Genomic DNA, 19,708 nt, shown 5'->3' with positions numbered 1-19,708 from the left:
AGACCCCCTCCCCCAGCTCCCTTTGCAGGCTTGTCTTTGTTTCTCACGTCCCTGCCTCTCCCAAGCCTTCCCTAGTGTTTTCAGGTGTCCTGCTCCTGTACTAAGGCCATCCACCCAAAGGGGTCAGACTTTGGCCTCCAGGCAGGGCTGAGGATTCCTGCAAGGGAGTGAGGGCTCCTTCAGATTGTGCTGTCAGGTTCGCTGTATGATATTCCATCCTGCCCTGCCCCCACCTTGGCCCTTTTGTCCAGGTGGCATCCCTGGGCTGCCTGGAATCCCTGATCCTGTGCAGTGGAATTCCATCTGGACTGCCTTCCCTAGTGTTTTCAGGTGTCCTGCTCCTGTACTAAGGCCATCCACCCAAAGGGGTCAGACTCTGGCCTCCAGGCAGGTCTGAGGATTCCTGCAAGGGAGTGCGGGCTTCTTCAGATTGTGCCGCAAGGAATAGGTCCTGCTCTGGCACTGGGGAAATCCAACCAGATTCAGTCACAGCAAAGATTGGTCTAGGACACCAAGCGCCTCCCGGCTCCATTTGAAGGAAGAGATGGGCAGGCGCCAATGCAGGAGCTCCTCCAACAACATGAAAGGCAACATGACATCACCAGAATCCAGACATCCCGAAACAACAAGAATTGAACACCCTACCCCAGAAGATATAGAAGAAACCAACCTTAAACAGTACTTTATGAAAATAATAGAGGACCTTAAACAGGAGGTAAAAAACTGCCATAAAGAAATGGAGATGACAAACAAAAAGGTAGACGAAATAAATAAATCTCTCAAAGATACCCAAGAAAAACAAGAAAAACAAGAAAAAGCAATCAAACAGGTAAGGGAAACAGTACAAGACCTGATAAATGAAATGGAGGTAATGAAGAAAACACAATCTGAGGGAAGACTGGAAATGGAAACTCTGAGTAAACGAACAGAAACTTCAGAGACAAGTATTTCCAACCGAATACAAGAGATGGAAGAAAGAATCTCGGACTCTGAAGATACTATAGAGGAAATAAATTCACAGACTAAAGAACTAAACAAATCTAACAAATTCTTAACACAAAACATCCAGGAAATCTGGGACACCATGAAAAGACCAAACCTAAGAATAAATGGGGTAGAAGAAGGAGAAGAATTACAACTCAAAGGCCCAGAAAACATATTCAACAAAATTATAGAAGAAAACTTCCCCAACCTAAAGAAGGATGTTCCTATGAAGGTACAAGAAGCCTACAGAACACCAAATAGACTGGATCAAAAGAAAGCATCCCCGCGCCATATAATAATCAAAACACAAAACATACAGAATAAAGAACAGATATTAAGAGCTACAAAGGAAAAAGGTCAAGTAACATATAAAGGGAAACCTATCAGAATTACACTTGATTTCTCAATGGAAACAATGAAAGCCAGAAGAGCTTGGATAGATGTGCTACAGACACTAAGGGAACATGGATGCAAGCCTAGACTACTATACCCAGCAAAGCTTGCATTCACCATCGATGGAGAAAACAAGATATTCCAGGACAAAAACAGATTTAAACAATACGTAGCCACAAATCCAGCCTTGCAGAAAGTAATAGAAGGAAAACCACAAACCAAGGAGTCCAACAACACCCACAATAACTCAGGCATCTAACGACCCTTCACCAGCACAACTAGAAGAAGGGAAACACACAAACTCTACTACAAAAAAATGACCGGAGTTAACAACCACTGGTCATTAATATCACTTAATATCAATGGACTCAATTCACCTATAAAAAGGCACAGGCTAAGAGACTGGATACGAAAACAGGATCCAACATTCTGCTGTTTACAAGAAACACACCTCAACCACAAAGACAGACACCTACTCAGAGTAAAGGGTTGGGAAAAGGTTTATCAAGCAAATGGACCTAAGAAACAAGCCGGTGTGGCCATACTAATTTCTAACAAAGTTGACTTCAAACTAAAATCAATCAGAAGAGATGGAAAGGGACACTTTATACTCATAACAGGAAAAATCCATCAGAATGAAGTCTCAGTCCTGAATATCTATGCCCCTAATATAAAAGCTCCCACTTATGTAAAAGAAACACTTCTAGAACTCAAGGCAGCCATCAAACCACACACACTAATAGTTGGAGACTTCAACACTCCTCTCTCACCAATGGACAGGTCAATCAGACAGAAACCTAACAGAGAATTGAAAGACTTAATGGAGGTAATGAACCAAATGGACTTAACAGACATCTATAGAACATTCCACTCAAATAGGAAAGAATATACCTTCTTCTCTGCAGCTCATGGAACCTTTTCGAAAATTGATCATATACTTGGTTACAAAGCAAACTTCCACAGTTACCAAAAAATATTAGTAACCACCTGTGTCTCATCGGATCACCATGGATTAAAATTAGAAATCAACAACAATGCTACCCCCAGAAAGCCCACAAACTCGTGGAAACTGAACAGTCAACTACTGAACCACACCTGGGTCAAGGAAGAAATAAAGAAAGAAATTAAAGTCTTTCTTGAATTTAATGAAAACAAAGACACAACATACTCAAATCTATGGGACACAATGAAAGCAGTGCTAAGAGGAAAGTTCATAGCACTAAGTGCCCACTTAAAGAAAACAGAGAAAGCACTCATTAGTAACTTAACAGCACACCTGAAAGCTCTGGAAAAAAACGAAGCAGACTCACCTAGGAGAAGTTGAAGACTGGGAATAATCAAACTGAGGGCAGAAATCAACAAAATAGAAACACAGAAAACAATCCAAAGAATCAATGAAACAAAAAGCTGGTTCTTGGAGAAAATCAACAAGATTGACAAACCCTTAGCCAAACTAATCAAACGGCAGAGAGAGAACACGCAAATTAATAAGATCATAAATGAAAAGGGGGACATAACCACAGACACAGAGGAAATTCAGAGAATCATTAGATCTTACTACAAAAGCCTGTATGCCACAAAATTGGAAAATGTAAAAGAAATGGAAAGTTTTTTAGATAAATACCATATACCAAAGTTAAACCAGGACGAGGTAAATGCTCTAAATAGTCCTGTTAGTCGCGAAGAATTAGAAACTGTTATCAGAAACCTCCCTACCAAAAAGAGCCCAGGACCAGATGGTTTCAATGTGGAATTCTGATGTAGGTGTGTCTTCTATCTATCTGTTGATTTCATTTGTTAATAAAGAAACTGCCTTGGCCAGCCCTTAGGTGGGTGGAGTAGACAGAACAAGAAGGAAGTGAGGTAGATGGCTCAGACAATTGCCACGCCTCTCCTAAGTGAGGCAGACCACTGTGCCTCTCCTCAGAGAGAGGCCAGATGCGATGGAGCAAGCCACCAGGTCAGACATGCTGAATCTTCCCCGGTAAGACACCACTCATGGTGTTACAAAGATTATTAGATATGGGTTAGTCAAGATGTGAGAAAGAGGTTGAAAATAATGGGCCAGGCAGTATTTAAAAGAATACAGTTTCCGTGTAATTATTTTGGGGCATAAGCTAGCCGGTGGCCGGGAGCCAGGCGGTGGGAAGCCGCCCGCAGCTCCACACTACAGAGTGGCGCTCAACGTGGACAACTGAATCCACAGAAAGCTTGAGAAAGCTTGGGAAAGAATAAAGCATGTTTTCTTGATAACAGCAACTTCTCGGGTCTGAGCAAGCGCTCTCATCTAAGAGAGGCTTCCTGACTCAGCTTCAGCTGCAAACCCTGCAGCTCATTAAGAGGTCCTGCCACAAAACACTTAAACGGTGTTGATGAAAAGCTGACTGCATGCTTGTTTGTTTTCAGCGGTAGCAGGAAAAAAGTGCTGTTTTAAAATGCTGGCGTTCTGGTCCGTCCTGCCATGGCAAACTCTGACTCTTTCAAGCAGGCGGTCCTAACTATGGAGCTTTTGATTGTTGTTTAACACTGTTGCAGCTTGCTTGCTGGCAAGTACCTTGAACCACCACAGAGTTGTGGTGATAAACATGGCTACAGCTGGTACCTCTGCCATGAGGCTGGAAAGCTAAGGAATGGGCTGGATCTAGCTGTCAAAGTCACGGCTTTAGTCCTACTGATATTGTTTGGTAAAGACTCATGTAGTCAGAAAGAGAGATATACAGTAAAAGAAAAATTCAAAGTCGAAGAAAATGTCTAAGTGGTTTACACTGTGTTAAAAATATATGCAGGCTAAAGGTTAAAGTTCTTAAAAGTAAAAAGAAAAAAAAGGAAGTAGTTTGTTGTGGTGGTACACACCTTTAATCCCAACACTTGGGAGGCAGAGGTGGATTGACCTCTGTGACCTCAAGGTGTGGCAGAAGACACCTTTAATCCGAATGCCTGGGAGGCAGAGACGGAAAGATCTCTGTGAGTTCAAGGTGTTGTAGCACACACCTTTAATCCCAGCACTGGGGAGGCAGAGACAGACGGATTTCTGAGAGTTCAAGGACAGCCTGGTCTACAGAGTTATTCCAGGACAAAGATATACAGAGAACCTGTCTCAAAAAAATAAAAGTAAAAATAAACGAAATAGTAGAGGTAAAAATAAAGCCACACAAAGATGGAAAATACACAGAGAATCTTGGTACTGTATACTATTATGCTCTCTTTGAATTGTTTGAATGCTGAGGAAGGAGCAACAGCTGCTAAAAGATATTTGATTACAAATGCTGCTGAACTAATCCAAGATAGATATTTTGAAAATACCTTCACTTCAGAATTTGGATCTAAGGATATGATACTTTGGAAAAGAGATTCTTCTTTTATTTTTATAGAAAATGAGACCCATTGGATTGCTTCTATCCCAATATGGTATGATAGACCACGCCCTCCTGAAAGGTTGCTGTGAACAACTTCAGAAAATTACTTCACCCAACTGATGACTGAGATGAACCTGGCACACAGGTTACACCATGAAATATCTGATTAACAGCATCCCCATTCAGCAGGAAGCAGTTTGGAGAGAAATAACTGCGCCCATGTTCCCAAATATTGTTTATAAGTGTTCTTTTACATTTAAAGGGGGATATAATATGGAGATGAGTAATTTGCATTGATATGGATTTTGCTTTAGTGATTTAAATTTAAGGTCAATTTTGTTATATGTATATATATTTCTGATACTGATTAATGTATTGTGGTTGTGTAGTTCATTTAATAATGTAATGTATATAGGTTGTTAATGGATAGTTATCAATAATAGTAAAACTTGTAGTTATGTAAGTTAGATTTTCTAGCTATATAGAGATATATTTAAGTTACATAGGCATTCTTCATATCTTTCAAAGACTACAGAATATCGCATTTTAGATGTTTTAATAACTTAGGGCTTTTCAGGACGAGACATGTCTGCTCCTGGCAGCACCAGCTACTTCAAGACGAAGATGGGCATCTAAGAGGCTCCTTATGGAGTTTGATAGCCATTGGGCAAGAAACTGCTCTTGCCTGGACTCTTGCATAAACTGGACACAGAGAACCCTTAGAGAGAGGACTGCTGAACTTGCCTAAATGTGAGATGATCTTTCGGGGTTCCTGATTCAAGAAAGAGTCTGCGAGACATTCTGAAGGACACAGCAGATAGTGACTGAATTGCCTTTGAAATTCCCTGCTGCATAAAAATGTCTGCTGGATACTTATGGGCCTGTAGGCTGAAGATGGATGCCCCAATAGTACAAAAGAACTTTGGGTGACTGTCCAGGCAGCAAGATGTCTCTGTGATTTCTAGAGTTTTGGAAGTAGCTTACTTCTTGTTCACCTAGGTAATATTATATCCTTCTGGAGTCTTTGATGGAGTTGAAGAATAGATAGATAGTTATAGTTTTCCTTAGTTATGATAAAAGAAAGTAGATATAAATATTGTAACTATAATTCTTACTTGATAACTGTTGTTATATGTAATTTTACAATGTTAAAGTGAAAGCCTTCTTTTTTTGTTTAAACAGAAAAAGGGGAAATGATGTAGGTGTGTCTTCTATCTATCTGTTGATTTCATTTGTTAATAAAGAAACTGCCTTGGCCAGCCCTTAGGTGGGTGGAGTAGACAGAACAAGAAGGAAGTGAGGTAGATGGCTCAGACAATTGCCACGCCTCTCCTAAGTGAGGCAGACCACTGTGCCTCTCCTCAGAGAGAGGCCAGATGCGATGGAGCAAGCCACCAGGTCAGACATGCTGAATCTTCCCCGGTAAGACACCACTCATGGTGTTACAAAGATTATTAGATATGGGTTAGTCAAGATGTGAGAAAGAGGTTGAAAATAATGGGCCAGGCAGTATTTAAAAGAATACAGTTTCCGTGTAATTATTTTGGGGCATAAGCTAGCCGGTGGCCGGGAGCCAGGCGGTGGGAAGCCGCCCGCAGCTCCACACTACAGAATTCTACCAGAACTTCCAAGAAGACCTAATACCTATACTCCTTAAGGTATTTCATAATATAGAAACACAAGATTCACTGCCAAATTCCTTCTATGAAGCTACAGTTACCCTGATACCTAAACCACACAAAGACTCAACCAAGAAAGAGAATTACAGGCCAATCTCACTCATGAACATTGACGCAAAAATTCTCAATAAAATACTGGCAAACCGAATCCAAGAACACATTAGAAAAATTATCCACTATGATCAAGTAGGCTTCATCCCAGAGATGCAGGGCTGGTTCAACATACGAAAATCTATCAATGTAATCCATCATATAAATAAACTGAAGGAAAAAAACCATATGGTCATCTCATTAGATGCTGAAAAAGCATTTGACAAAATTCAGCACCCTTTTATGATAAAGGTCTTGGAGAGATTAGGGATACAAGGGTCATTCCTAAATATAATAAAAGCTATTTACAGCAAGCCGACAGCTAACATCAAATTAAATGGAGAGAAACTCAAAACTAATCCCACTAAATTCAGGAACACGACAAGGCTGTCCACTCTCTCCTTATCTCTTCAATATAGTGCTTGAAGTTCTAGCAATAGCAATAAGACAACATAAGGGAATCAAGGGGATTCGATTTGGAAAGGAAGAAGTTAAACTTTCGTTATTTGCAGATGATATGATAGTGTACATAAGCGACCCCAAAAACTCCACCAAAGAACTCCTACAGCTGATAAACTCCTTCAGTAATGTGGCAGGCTACAAGATCAACTCCAAAAAATCAGTCGCCCTCCTATACACAAAGGATAAGGAAGCAGAGAGGGAAATCAGAGAAGTATCACCTTTCACAATAGCCACAAATAGCATAAGATATCTGGGAATAACTCTAACCAAGGAAGTAAAGGATTTATTTGATAAGAACTTTAAGTCTTTGAAGAAAGAAATTGAAGAGGATACCAGAAAATGGAAGGATCTCCCCTGCTTGTGGATTGAGAGGATCAATATAGTAAAAATGGCAATTCTACCAAAAGCAATCTATAGATTCAATGCAATCCCCATCAAGGTCCCATCAAAATTCTTCACAGATATTGAGAGGACAATAATCAACTTTATATGGAAAAACAAGAAACCCAGGATAGCCAAAACAATCTTATACAATAAAGGTACTTCTGGAGGCATTACCATCCCTGACTTCAAACTCTATTACAGAGCTACAGTATTGAAAACAGCTTGGTATTGGCATAAAAACAGAGAAGTCGACCAATGGAATCATATAGAAGACCTGGATCTTAAACCACAAACCTATGAACACCTGATTTTTGATAAAGGAGCCAAAAGTACACAATGGAAGAAAGAGGGCATCTTCAACAAATGGTGCTGGCATAACTGGATGTCAACCTGTAGAAGAATGAAAGTAGATCCATATCTATCACCATGCATAAAACTCAAGTCCAAATGGATTAAAGACCTCAATATTAATCTGAACACACTGAGCTTGATAGAGGAGAAAGTGGGAAGTACTCTACAACAAATGGGCACAGGAGACCGTTTCCTACATATAACCCCAGCTGCACAGACATTAAGGGCAACATTAAATAAATGGGACCTCCTGAAGCTGAGCAGCTTCTGTAAAGCAAAGGACACTGTCACTAAGACACAAAGGCAGCCTACTGACTGGGAAAAGATCTTCACCAACCCTGCAACTGACAAAGGTCTGATCTCTAAAATATATAAGGAATTCAAGAGACTAGACTTTAAAATGCTAATGAACCCAATTAAAAAATGGGGCGCTGAACTGAACAGAGAATTCTCAACAGAAGAAGTTCAAATGGCCAAAAGACACTTAAGGTCATGCTCAACCTCCTTAGCTATCATGGAAATGCAAATCAAAACAACTTTGAGATATCATCTTACACCTGTCAGATTGGCTAAAATCCAAAACACCAATGATAACCTTTGCTGGAGAGGTTGTGGGGTAAGGGGTACACTCATCCATTGCTGGTGGGAATGCACACTTGTGCAACCACTTTGGAAAGCAGTGTGGCGGTTTCTCAGGAAATTGGGGATCAACCTACCCCAGGACCCAGCAATTCCACTATTGGGAATCTACCCAAGAGATGCCCAATCATACTACAAAAGCATTTGCTCAACTATGTTCATAGCAGCATTATTTGTAATAGCCAGATCCTGGAAACAACCTAGATGCCCTTCAGTGGAAGAATGGATGAAGAAACTGTGGAATATATACATGTTAGAATACTACTCAGCGGTAAAAAACAATGACACCTTGAATTTTGCATGCAAATGGATGGAAATAGAAAACACTATTCTGAGTGAGGTAACCCAGACCCAAAAAGATGAACATGGGATGTACTCACTCATAATCGGTTTCTAGCCATAATTAAAGGACATCGAGCCTATAATTCGGGATCCTTGAGAAGATAATAAGAAGGTGAACCCCCCAAAAAAAGATATAGTAATTTTCCTGGATATTGGAAGTAGACACGATTGCCAGGCAAAAATTGGGAACTTGAGGGTTGGGCGAGACAGGGCCAAGGGAAGATGGGGAGAGAAAAGCGTGAAGGGGAGAATGGGGGGAGCTCGGAGGAATGGGATGCTTGGGATACAGGAAGGGTGGATATGGGAGCAGGGAAGCATATATCTTAATTTAGGGAGCCGTCTGAGGGCTGTCAAGAGACTTGACCCTAGAGGGGTTCCCAGGTTTCCAGAGAGACGCCCCCAGCTAGTTCCTTGGGCAGCAGAGGAGAGGGAGCCTGAAAAGGCCAGTTCCTATAGCCATACTGATGAATTTCTTGCATATCACCATAGAACTTCCACCTGGCGATAGATGAAGAAAATGACTGAGCCCCACATTGGAGCACTGGACTGAGCTCCCAAGGTCCTGATGAGTAGCAGAAGGAGAGAGAATATGAGAAAAAAAGTCAGGACCGTGAAGGGTGCGTTCACCCATGGAGACGGTGGGACAGAACTAACGGTAGATCACCAACTCCAGTTGGATTGGGACTGATGGAACATGAGACCAAACCAGACTCTCTGAATGTGGCCGACGGTGGAGGTTGACTGAGAAGCCAAGGACAAAGGCGCTGAGCTTTGACTCTTCTGCATGGACAGGCTCTGTGGGAGCCTTCTCAGCTTGGTTGATCACCTTCCTGGACCTGGGGGGAGTTGGGAGGACCTTGGTCTTAACATAGAGTAGGGAACCCTATGGCTCCTTGGCCTGAAGAGGGAGGGGAGGTATGGGAGGAGGGGAGAGGAGGGAAGGGAGAGGAAGAGGGGAGGAGATGGAAATTTTTTAAATATAAAAAAATAAACCAAAAAAACAGTTAAAATGCCAAAAAAAGAAACCTTGTCTCAAAAAACAAACTAACAAAAAATGAGATAGATAGATAGATAGATAGATGGATGGATGGATGGATGGATGGATGGATGGATGGATAGATAGACAGATTATAGGCAAGTTGGTAAAGCTGGCACTTCCACAGTGCAGAGAAACCACTTGTGAGGTGCCTACATGAGAAAACTCACCTGATATTCACCAAGTACTTTCAGCCCCTTCTGCAAGTGCAGAAGTAGCTGGCTCCCTTGTATGTGATTGGCAAAGGAGAGAGACCTGCCAATCACTTGAGGAGCCTGGGCTGGGCCTCTGGTCCCTTTAACACATGCCCTTTCTGATATTTCTTCTTCTGTGTGTGGCAAAGCCACATTCCAGGGAAGGGTGAGCACCCTGCTCTCAAAGGCTCCTGATCAGAGCTGTGATGGATTAAACTACGTTGAAAGCACTGGCAGTGAATGGAGAAGCTGTGTCTGACCTACCCGGACCACCTGAGGCTGTCTTCCACTGTACTTCAGAGTGGTCCCTACTAAATTACTTTTCTTAAGTGAACCAATGGGTGCAGCCTAGAACCCTGTTTTTTTATTGCAAATTGTATAAGTCCCAGTATATGGTCAGTCTATTTTAGAGGCATATACAAAACCTAAAGTGGATATATTTCATTGTTTATACATTTTATACGCAAAGGGTTAAACACCAGACACCTAAATCCAGAGGAAGTACCGACAGGAAAATCCCAGCATGCTCAGTGTGCTTGGGATGGACGCAAAACTTATGAGGCAGAGTACAGAGATGAGGAGACAGGCTATAATATCAGGGACAGATATCAGCTGTTCTTTAATATTTATTTTTTATTTAATATTTAATATTTCAATCTTATTGTATTTGAACATTCCCATGATGCACTGGTTGCAGAAAGTATGGCTTAGGTTTATTTTTGAGGGTGGACTAAAAGTCAAAAAGTTCTCCAACACTTCTGTTGGCAACTTGTTTATACTGTGGAATTGACTCAGCACAGACCTGGGTCAAATTCAAACCCATCCCCAGAGACTATCAGAGCAACCAAAGCTGCAGGACTGGACATACCTTCACAGGTGGGCGGAGAGCCTTGGAACTGGAGCTGAGAGCTAAGTTTACATGTCAGCGTGTCGCTCCCAGACAGCGTGTACCCAGGGTGGCACTGGTACTTCACGAAGTCCCCTGAAAGAATCAACCTGGGATCACCATTCCCAGAATGTTTGACGGATGTGACTGGGCCAGTCATTCGTGACTGCTTAATGGACTGTGTCCATAGTAAACCGCTTCGGAAAGGGTGTCTACATTCACTTTATGTGTGTCGCTGAAAAGCCAGATTTCAGCTCTTAGTTTATAAAACTTGGTATTACTAAAAATGACCATATCTATCTGTCCCCTTCCTTGACCAACACAACCATGTGTCCCGCTTTCCAAATGCTTCGTCAGATAAATGAAAATGCCATTGATTTTTGGTACCTAGGCAAGGCTGTGGAGTAGAATGTGGGAACGGCTTCAACAAACCCAACAGGGCCTGCCCATGGTCCGGCCCAGGGAGACCCCATGGTTCCAGTTAGCCCAGCCATCATAAGAAGAGCAGGAATTGGACAACATGATGTCACCAGCATTCTGCAACAAGGTGTGACCACGGGAATATGGATTTGTAATTAAGTCTGAGAAATCCTGGGTTTTAATAACCGCACAGCCACCATATGCTGTGGCTGGGTTCTTAAGAGGACCAGATGACGAATGGCTGAGACCGTGACTGAAAGCAAAGCAGCCGGAACATTTTTAAATAAAAGTTTCTGAATGAAAGGTTTCTCATAATTATCATTAAGTATATCCTACAATGACTTTTCATTTGGAGGCTATTATTACAGTCAAATACATTCTAAGACAGACTCAGAAAACTTCAAAGAAAATTAGTAGCAAATGCCACAGAGCAAAAGTCTTCAAACGACAAGAGCAAAACATAAACTAAGTCATTTGGTCCAGTCTCTGTGGAAGGCTCTACAATGTTTTGGGCCATTTTCCCTTATGGTAACCAATTTGCCTCAAGTCTCAATCAGAAGAGCTATGACAAGCCAGATCCCACGGTGTGGAAGGAAGGAAAGCAGAGATGCCTTTACCTATGTCAAAGTCCTCATCTTCCGTTAGCAGGTCAGCCTGTGGCACTGCTGGGGGAGGCGGGCATCGCTTCAGCTGGAATGCTACCATGGGTTTGTGAAAGAGGATAAAGTGGTGGTTACCTTTGCTGAATGATCAAGTTACAAAACCATATGCACGTGTACATGGTTCTTTCCAAGGGCTCACTTTGACTGTTAAATGCTTAGCAACACCCGAAGCCCACACCTTGAAAACGTCAAATTAGAATAGCACCTACTCTCCTGCTTTTGGAAGTCACCATGGAAGTGATCCCATCACAGCCTGGCTAGACTAGTAAGCTTGTCTCCTCTTGTCTTAGGGTCATGGGAGACAAGGGGCTGGTGACCGCTCCCTACTGCTCTCAAGGACATCATGAAGTTTGGTGGCCCTCCATTGGTCATTAGATAATGGTTTCTATGACATTTCCTTAGAGTCAGGTACATGCAGGCCTGCACAAAAGTCAAGAGCATCATGAGAGTCTCTACAACACGGTCTCATTTATAGTTCTATAGGAATGAATGAACCTCAAACAGCTACCAACATGACCTGATGAAAAGAACTGACAACAGAGGTACTATCTAGCACCAAAGGTTTCCAGGACACTCCGGCATCCACGTGGGACAATCCAGCAGGTTCTGAGACAGCCGGAGATAATGTGTGTGGGCATTGTGAGGAGCTTTCCTGGGACTCTTATGTCCTGGCCACTGAAGCAGAAATAAACTGACCATGAAAATTGAGGACAAAGAAGCCTCCATTGGAGAAATCACTGTGGAATTTGAGCAGGACCTGGTTGGTGGAGCTGTATGCTGTCTCGAGGGCGGTGTTTCCACTGAAGATTCCGAGCTGAGGTGAATTCTGGTCAGGACCATCCCTGGGAAAGAGATTGGGGTACCAGAGGAAGAAGTTTAGTGTTATAGCTGAGACTGTGCAGCCAGTTCCCCAATATGGCCAGGTAGAGAGGATAGTGCTGGTCTGGAAAGTCCTGTGCCCATCGTCAGTGACCAAAAACAACATTTTAAGTGCATATGGTGGCCACTTCTTTATGACTAATATCTATAAAATAGTTTTACAACTAAATTAAAATACTAAAAAATGCAGTAAGATATTCCCCTGGCACTGCCTTTAGTAGTAGGACGCTCTGTGTTCAGGAGACTCACTCCCCTGCATTTCTCCTTCATTTGCATTCTGGTTGTGGGTAATGGACCCACATGAGTTGTTAAGACCGGGAGTCCGTGCAGCAGGATCTACACGGACCTACTGCTGGTGGGGCTGCTGCTCCACTGCCTTGCTGAACAGCAAAGCTCGGTGTCTCATTGCCACGGTTTTCAGCTCAGCTTCTCAGAACCTCCCTCCAAAACCATCTTTGCAGCCTGAGAAGGTAGCTTCCCCTGGGCCCTGCAGCTGCATCATTCCCAGCGACCGTCCTGTTTAAACCCTGTACGTGGTCCCCTACACTCTAGATAAAATGTTAAGGCCCTGGTGCATCTGTTCCTTCTGGTCCAGGCTTCTTTCTCTTTCTCATTGAGCAGTAATTCAGCCACATGATGCTCTCCCCAAATATCACACATAGGCAGATATACATAGGCACTTGACTGACAGACACATGCATTCAGAAACAAACACTATACACACACACACATATATATATACATACAAAAATAGTCATACATTCATGTATAGATACATACAGCATATATGGAAACTATACATGCATATAAATACACAAGCAGACATAAACAGATACATGCATATAATAAATATTCACTTATAACTAGACACACACAAACATGGACATATAACACAGTTGTACACAAACATATACAGATAGGCCACACATGCAGAGATACACACATACAGATTTATACACATCACATATCATACATCACACATGCACATGTGCAGGTCACCTGTAATTTCGACAGTGCTATGATCCTGGTGACCTAGGGGTACCTTCTGGCTCTCCCATCATAGTATGAGGGAGAATACTCATTTCAGTCTCCCCTTTAAATTGTGCCTTAGATCTCTAAGGTGTAGCTTGTCATTTCTCGAGGTCCTACATAGCAGATTCATGTTCATCATATCCTGGCCCAGGTTCCTCTGCAAGGCTCTAGGAAACCAGGCCCGTACTATCCGAGGTGGGAAACACCATAAGGAAACACTTCTTTAGTGTTCTTTCATGTATTCATTAAGGGAAAACACATTACAGCTTTGCTTTAAATATATACATGTATGTGTGTATGCATGTATACATACATATATATACACATATAGATGAACACACACATATACACACATACATATATACATATACACACATACATCCCTTCAAACTGTGGATTAAGACAGGTGTGGTGGCATACACCTACACTCCAGAGGCTGAGGCAAGAAGACCTCGATGAGTTCAAGGCTAGCCTAGGTTTCAGAGTAAAATCTTATATCAAAGAAAAAATTATTAATAATTTATTTAAAGCAAAATGTGAAATAAACTAATCGTGAATGTTGCCCTATAGTCAATCTGGTTATTTCTATCTTATAGCAAATTAGATATATGTCTTGAAATTTCCTCTGTATAGCTTGCTTTTTGTTGGTGAATTCCATTTTGAAGATCTGCTCAGGCAGATCATGTATAAACAGGTAACCCAACAAATTAGAGGCAAGCGCTAATCCAGAACAGCCTACCCACAGCAGGGACTTCCATTTCCTGGGAGGAATCATACCAGACAGCGATGTAGTCGTTTACAGCTTCAGTCTGCAGCAAGGTGAAGTTGATGTACACTCCGTGCCCTGGAGGGACAGTGATCAGCCAAAGGCAGTCCTTCAGAATTGGGTACTCATCCGGAAACCCAGGGGAATAAATGGTACCATTCTGTGATGTCACATTATACCCACAGGGAGCTGAAAAGGGAGACATTGACAATAAACTAAGATGGTTGATTGTCACTAGCAGGCAATGATTCGGGTGTCTAAAGCCCAAATTACCCTTTGTAAGAAATAACTGAAATATTTCTCTTACTTCTTTGTCAAACTTATTTCTCTAAAATTTAGAAACTTCAGGACAATTATACTTGCAAGTTATCTCAGTCTCACTTAATATATTCTCCAAGTCTTCAAAATCCCTCAGGATAGTCATCCCCATACGATTAAAGAAATCCTGCCAGTCATTGCCTGTGGCTGAGCTGATAATCCATTGGACTGTCCAGTGCAATAGGGAGCTAAGTGGTTTTGTTTTTGTTACTTTGCTCAAGCCTATTTAAGGCCCCAAAAGAGTGTCAGTTAAGCCTATTTGCCTCAAAACAAAGACATTATCAATTCTTTGCAGATCTGTACCTGAGGAAGCAAGATAAACTTTCTTAAGCACACTTCGTAAAGACACAGTCAAATCGAAGAGCGTTTGGTTATGTGGAGATGCATCCCCTGATCTATTTTAACTGTTCTTAAAACTGATGGCTGTTGTTGCCATGGCAATTACTTCACTTCTGGAAAAGTGAGGTGACCGCATAACACAAGAGTCTGAAATGCATGTGCTTGCTCTCTGTGGCCTTGATAAAGACTATGACTAAAAGCAACTTGGAGAGGAAGGGTTTTGTGTGAGCATCCAGTTTCCAGCGTACCGTGATGGAGAGCCAGCGCAGGACCTCAAGGCAGGAACTGAAGCTGACTACGGAGGGATGCTGTTTATCGGATTGCTTCCCAAGGCTTGCTCAAATTAGTTTCTATATAGAATTCAGGATACCTGCTGAGGAATAGCACCACCCACAGTGAACTAGGCCCTACCACATCAACCACTGATTAAGACACTACTCATGTAGATGATGGCAGACTCAAAGTCCTGAGACACCATGTACCTGGGACATCATAGCAGTAACATGCTGGTTTCAATAAAAGATTAAAGAGACTGAAGCAGTTCAAAACCAAATGGAGAAGAGAGAGAGCCATGCAGAGTTTTCTAGAGTACGATGGTGGAATGATCCGGTGGGTTTTGGAGTCAGACAAGCCATAATTTCACAAACACAGCAGAGCAAACATCTTTCATAGCCACATTTTGACTACCAGTCGGTGAGGGTGAGAGCCAACTGAGACCTGGAATCTACAAATGGCCTCACACCACATAACCCTCAGCAGCCACTTACTATCCCTGAGGATGGAAGTCCTGATGGAGGCGGGTCTTCTATCAATCTGTTGATTTCATTGGTTAATTAGTAAAGAAAACTGCTTGGCCTAGTAGGTTAGAAAATAGGTGGGTGGAGTAGACAGAACAGGAAGAAGGAAGTGAGGTAGATGGCTCAGACAGTTGCCCTGCCTCTCCTCTCTGGGGCAGACCACCATGCCTCTTCTCAGGGAGAGAGATGCAATGAAGCCAGCAGCCTGGTCAGACATGCTGAATCTTTCCCGGTAAGACACCGCTCGTGGTGTTAAACAGATTATTAGATATGGGTTAGTCAAGATGTGAGTAAGAGGCTGAAAATAATGGGCCAGGCAGTATTTAAAAGAATACAATTTGTGTGTTGTTATTTCGGGTGTAAAGCTAACCATGCGGGAGCCGGGCAGGACGAAAAGCAGCCCTGCCCGCAGCCCCTCACTACAAAGTCCTTCCCACTCCAGACTTCGGTACTGAGCTCTGTTCTACATGGATGGCCTATGCTGTTCTCCTATCCAGATGTCTAAGCAGACTTGGCTTTTCCTTGCATATCCAATTCCTTGCCACTGCCTCCTTAGAGTCTTCTCAGTGGATCTTGTTGGCTCATCTATGATGTACTCCCAGGAGCTTCCCTATCATTCTGTTAGATATAAAAGGTAGAAGCTGCACCCCTCCCTGTCCCTGACAATCTCCCTCCACTAGCCTCTGCTCTGCTGAGAGATGTCTCTTCTCAGGGGGCAATAAGGACAACATCAGAAGATGGACAGCACTGCACACACTGCAGGGACTGGCTACCCCAGCTTACTTACATGTCCATGGCTGTTACTTCATGTTCACATATGACCCAATTTCCTTTGTATACTTTTGCTTTCTTATTTGATCCTAACATTATGCTGTGACTACTCAATATGTAGGGTCATTTCCCACTGGTCGCATAGGTGGTACATGGATATATGCAGGCACAGCACTAAGATATATAAAATAATTTTTAAGATACTGGCAAATTTAAACTATATTTGTAACTACAAATGTACCTTTAGCATTAAGTTACATGTAATTTATTAAATTGTTGTCTTAAAGCATATATTGACAATTGTAACTATTTTAAAACTGATTTCTATGCATTTATGCTATAGACAACAAACAAACAAACAACCCCCCAAAGTAATCATACTTTAAGCTGGAGTGGTGTGAGTGCCTGCAATCCCAGTACTGAAGAGGCAAAGGCAGGAGAAGACGTGGAGTTTGAGGGCAACCTGAATTACATTGGGGGGTGGAAGGGGGGAGAGAGAGAGAGAGAGAGAGAGAGAGAGAGAGAGAGAGAGAGAGAGAGAGAGAGAGAGAGGAAGACAGGCAGGCGAGAAGGACACAGGGGAGGAAGAGAGGGAAGCAAGCAAGACGGCTTAACAGGTGAAGGCACTAAAGCAATCCTGACACCCTGTGTTCAATTCCCCAAAGGCAGGTAAAGCTGGATCGAGAAAACCAACTCCACAAAGTTGTCCTCAGACGACTTCCATAGCACATGTCCACACGTGCGTAGAAAACCCACAAACAGTAATAAAAAATAGGACAAAAATGCCTTCAGTGTCTTATTAAGACATATTTTTTCATGTATTTGCTATAGTAGGTATGTTTTAGATCACAATTTATACTCAGATAAACTGAAAATGCACTAATTTTATTTGGCAGATTCTTACACAACTTAACTATAAATACTTTCAGCATATTATTATGAATTGATTTAATATGTTGGTGAGTGTGTCTGTACTAACATCTAGCATTATTCAGTAGGACTTCCCTGAACTGGACAATTTTTAATGAAGATACACGGGAGTTGCTCCAAGTCCCTATATTTTTCTTGAAGTTTTCTGAGCCACACAGAATTGGACCTCTGAGGACAGAGCTCAAAAGGCCTGTCCTGCCCTGCACAAACAAAGAGAATGTTCCTGCCCTGCCCAGAAATGGAGCCTGGCTGAAGGGAATGGATTCTGAGGATTACCAAGGGCATGCTGGGAGAGGGCTGGCTTGCAGGAAGCTCTGTTCTCTGTGCCGGGCAACCCTGCAGCCTTGCACAGACAGAGTGACAGTCTGTGAGCCTTAGGAAACAAGGACTCTAGTTTTAATTTGAACAATTCACAGGGAAAGTGGCTTTGCGTTAAAACTGTATGCTAATTATTAAATATTTAATCCAATACAGAGAGGATATTGAACCTATATTGAAAGCTTCTTAAAAAGCCCTTTGTAGTCCTTCTAATTGAATTTAGTAGTTGCATTATGATATAATTTTGTATGACTGGTATGTTTCAGTATATTTTAAAATTCATGACATTATTGCTAGGAATTAGCATATAATGCTACACTTGATCTTAGCCAGAGGTGGAGATGTGCAGAACATCCTTGTTCCATGAAGGTTTGGTCAGAGAGCTAGGCCTCTTCTGGGAGGCAGCTCAAGAGCATGTAGTGGTCTCTCTGAATAAATTGTGCATAGCCAGCCTGGCTCAGAAGGACAAGCCAGGGGACATAGGGCAATAAAGCTGTGAGGTGCCCAAGTAGACATCTTTCAGTCATGACTCTGCCATAGCAACATCAGGAAGGCGTGGCACTGGAACTGGATGAGTTTCCCAAAGTAGACAGGCAGTCAATATGTTATCTTGCATCAACTCCTGGGAGTCACATAAGATAATCTCAATATCTTTTTCCTGTCGTAGACTGCACTGATAAACTCAGACTCTCCAGCATCCTTGGAAAGAGCCTTGTGTGGTGTATGTATACCCCCAGTGTCAGGAGAGACAGAGAGATACCTAGAGCTCACTGACCAGCCAGCCAGTCTAGTATATCAATGAGCTCTGGGCCCAGTGAGAGACCTTGTGTCAAAATTAAAGTTGGAAAAATTAAAGTTGAGAGCAGCAAAGACAACTGACTCTTTCCTCTAACCTCCATATGTATTTCTTCACATGCACATGCACGCACATGCATAAAACACTCAGATGTACACAGACCCACAGAGTAACATACAGAGAGAATATTCCAAAGAAATTGACAGCTGCCAATCTGAGGGGGTGCTATTGCTGGTCTATCCTTTGGCTTATTTGGGTGAAGATGGGGTTGAATATATATGGCCTTCTTATGCTCAGCTTCTGCTGCACCCTCACCCTTAAGTAAGAGTTTTCAAACAAAAAGTAGACATAAATATTATTTAACACATCTTGGTGAGAAGCAAAAAATCCAGACACATTAAAAAATACTATTTTATACACAATTGAATAAGTGTTTGAATTTTTAAATACAGCTAAGAGTTCTTAAGATTATCAGAAAGAAAAATAAAGGTGAGGTGAGCTTTAAAAGCATACCACATAATTCTTTTCCCCACTGCTTCAGTAAAAATTCACAGCTAGGTACCTTCCCTTCCTCATGAGATAGGGGTGCTTAACATTTCAAAGGTCCACAGAGTTGGAGATTTCATTATTATTCATTCAGAGTGGCTGCATACGTAATGCAGGGTCCAGGCTTGGCAGTGAGCTCTCTGCTGCAGACACCTCCTCATAGATGCCAGGCCTCATCAGTTTGTTTTTGCCTGACATGGCAGAAATGCCTACGTCATTTTAAAAGTCAGAAAGCCACGGTGAAGTGAGGCAGTGTTATTTCTGCTCTGAGGCAACGCCATATGTATGTGTGCACCTGGACCACACTATACCGCTGCTCAGCACTCTACATCCCAGGA

At 42.3% G+C, this 19,708-nt stretch overlaps 1 protein-coding gene across 1 annotated transcript in view; it reads right to left on the bottom strand.

Annotated features, from left to right (window-relative positions):
* Csmd1 (CUB and Sushi multiple domains 1) overlaps positions 1-19,708 on the bottom strand; it is a 1,175,551-nt gene that overhangs the window by 87,404 nt on the left and 1,068,439 nt on the right. The window contains exons 43-46 of the mRNA XM_042054928.1: positions 14,567-14,744; positions 12,575-12,720; positions 11,834-11,914; positions 10,779-10,892 (exon numbers count right to left, since the gene is read on the bottom strand). Coding sequence (XP_041910862.1) covers positions 10,779-10,892; positions 11,834-11,914; positions 12,575-12,720; positions 14,567-14,744 — 519 coding nt within the window. The remainder of the gene's footprint in view (positions 1-10,778; positions 10,893-11,833; positions 11,915-12,574; positions 12,721-14,566; positions 14,745-19,708) is intronic.

The sequence above is a fragment of the Arvicola amphibius genome, chromosome 4 (assembly GCF_903992535.2).
Source record: "Arvicola amphibius chromosome 4, mArvAmp1.2, whole genome shotgun sequence".
Lineage (NCBI taxonomy): Eukaryota > Metazoa > Chordata > Mammalia > Rodentia > Cricetidae > Arvicola > Arvicola amphibius.
Note: the sequence above shows the minus strand (reverse complement) of the source record. Positions and strands in the feature narration are given on the sequence as shown.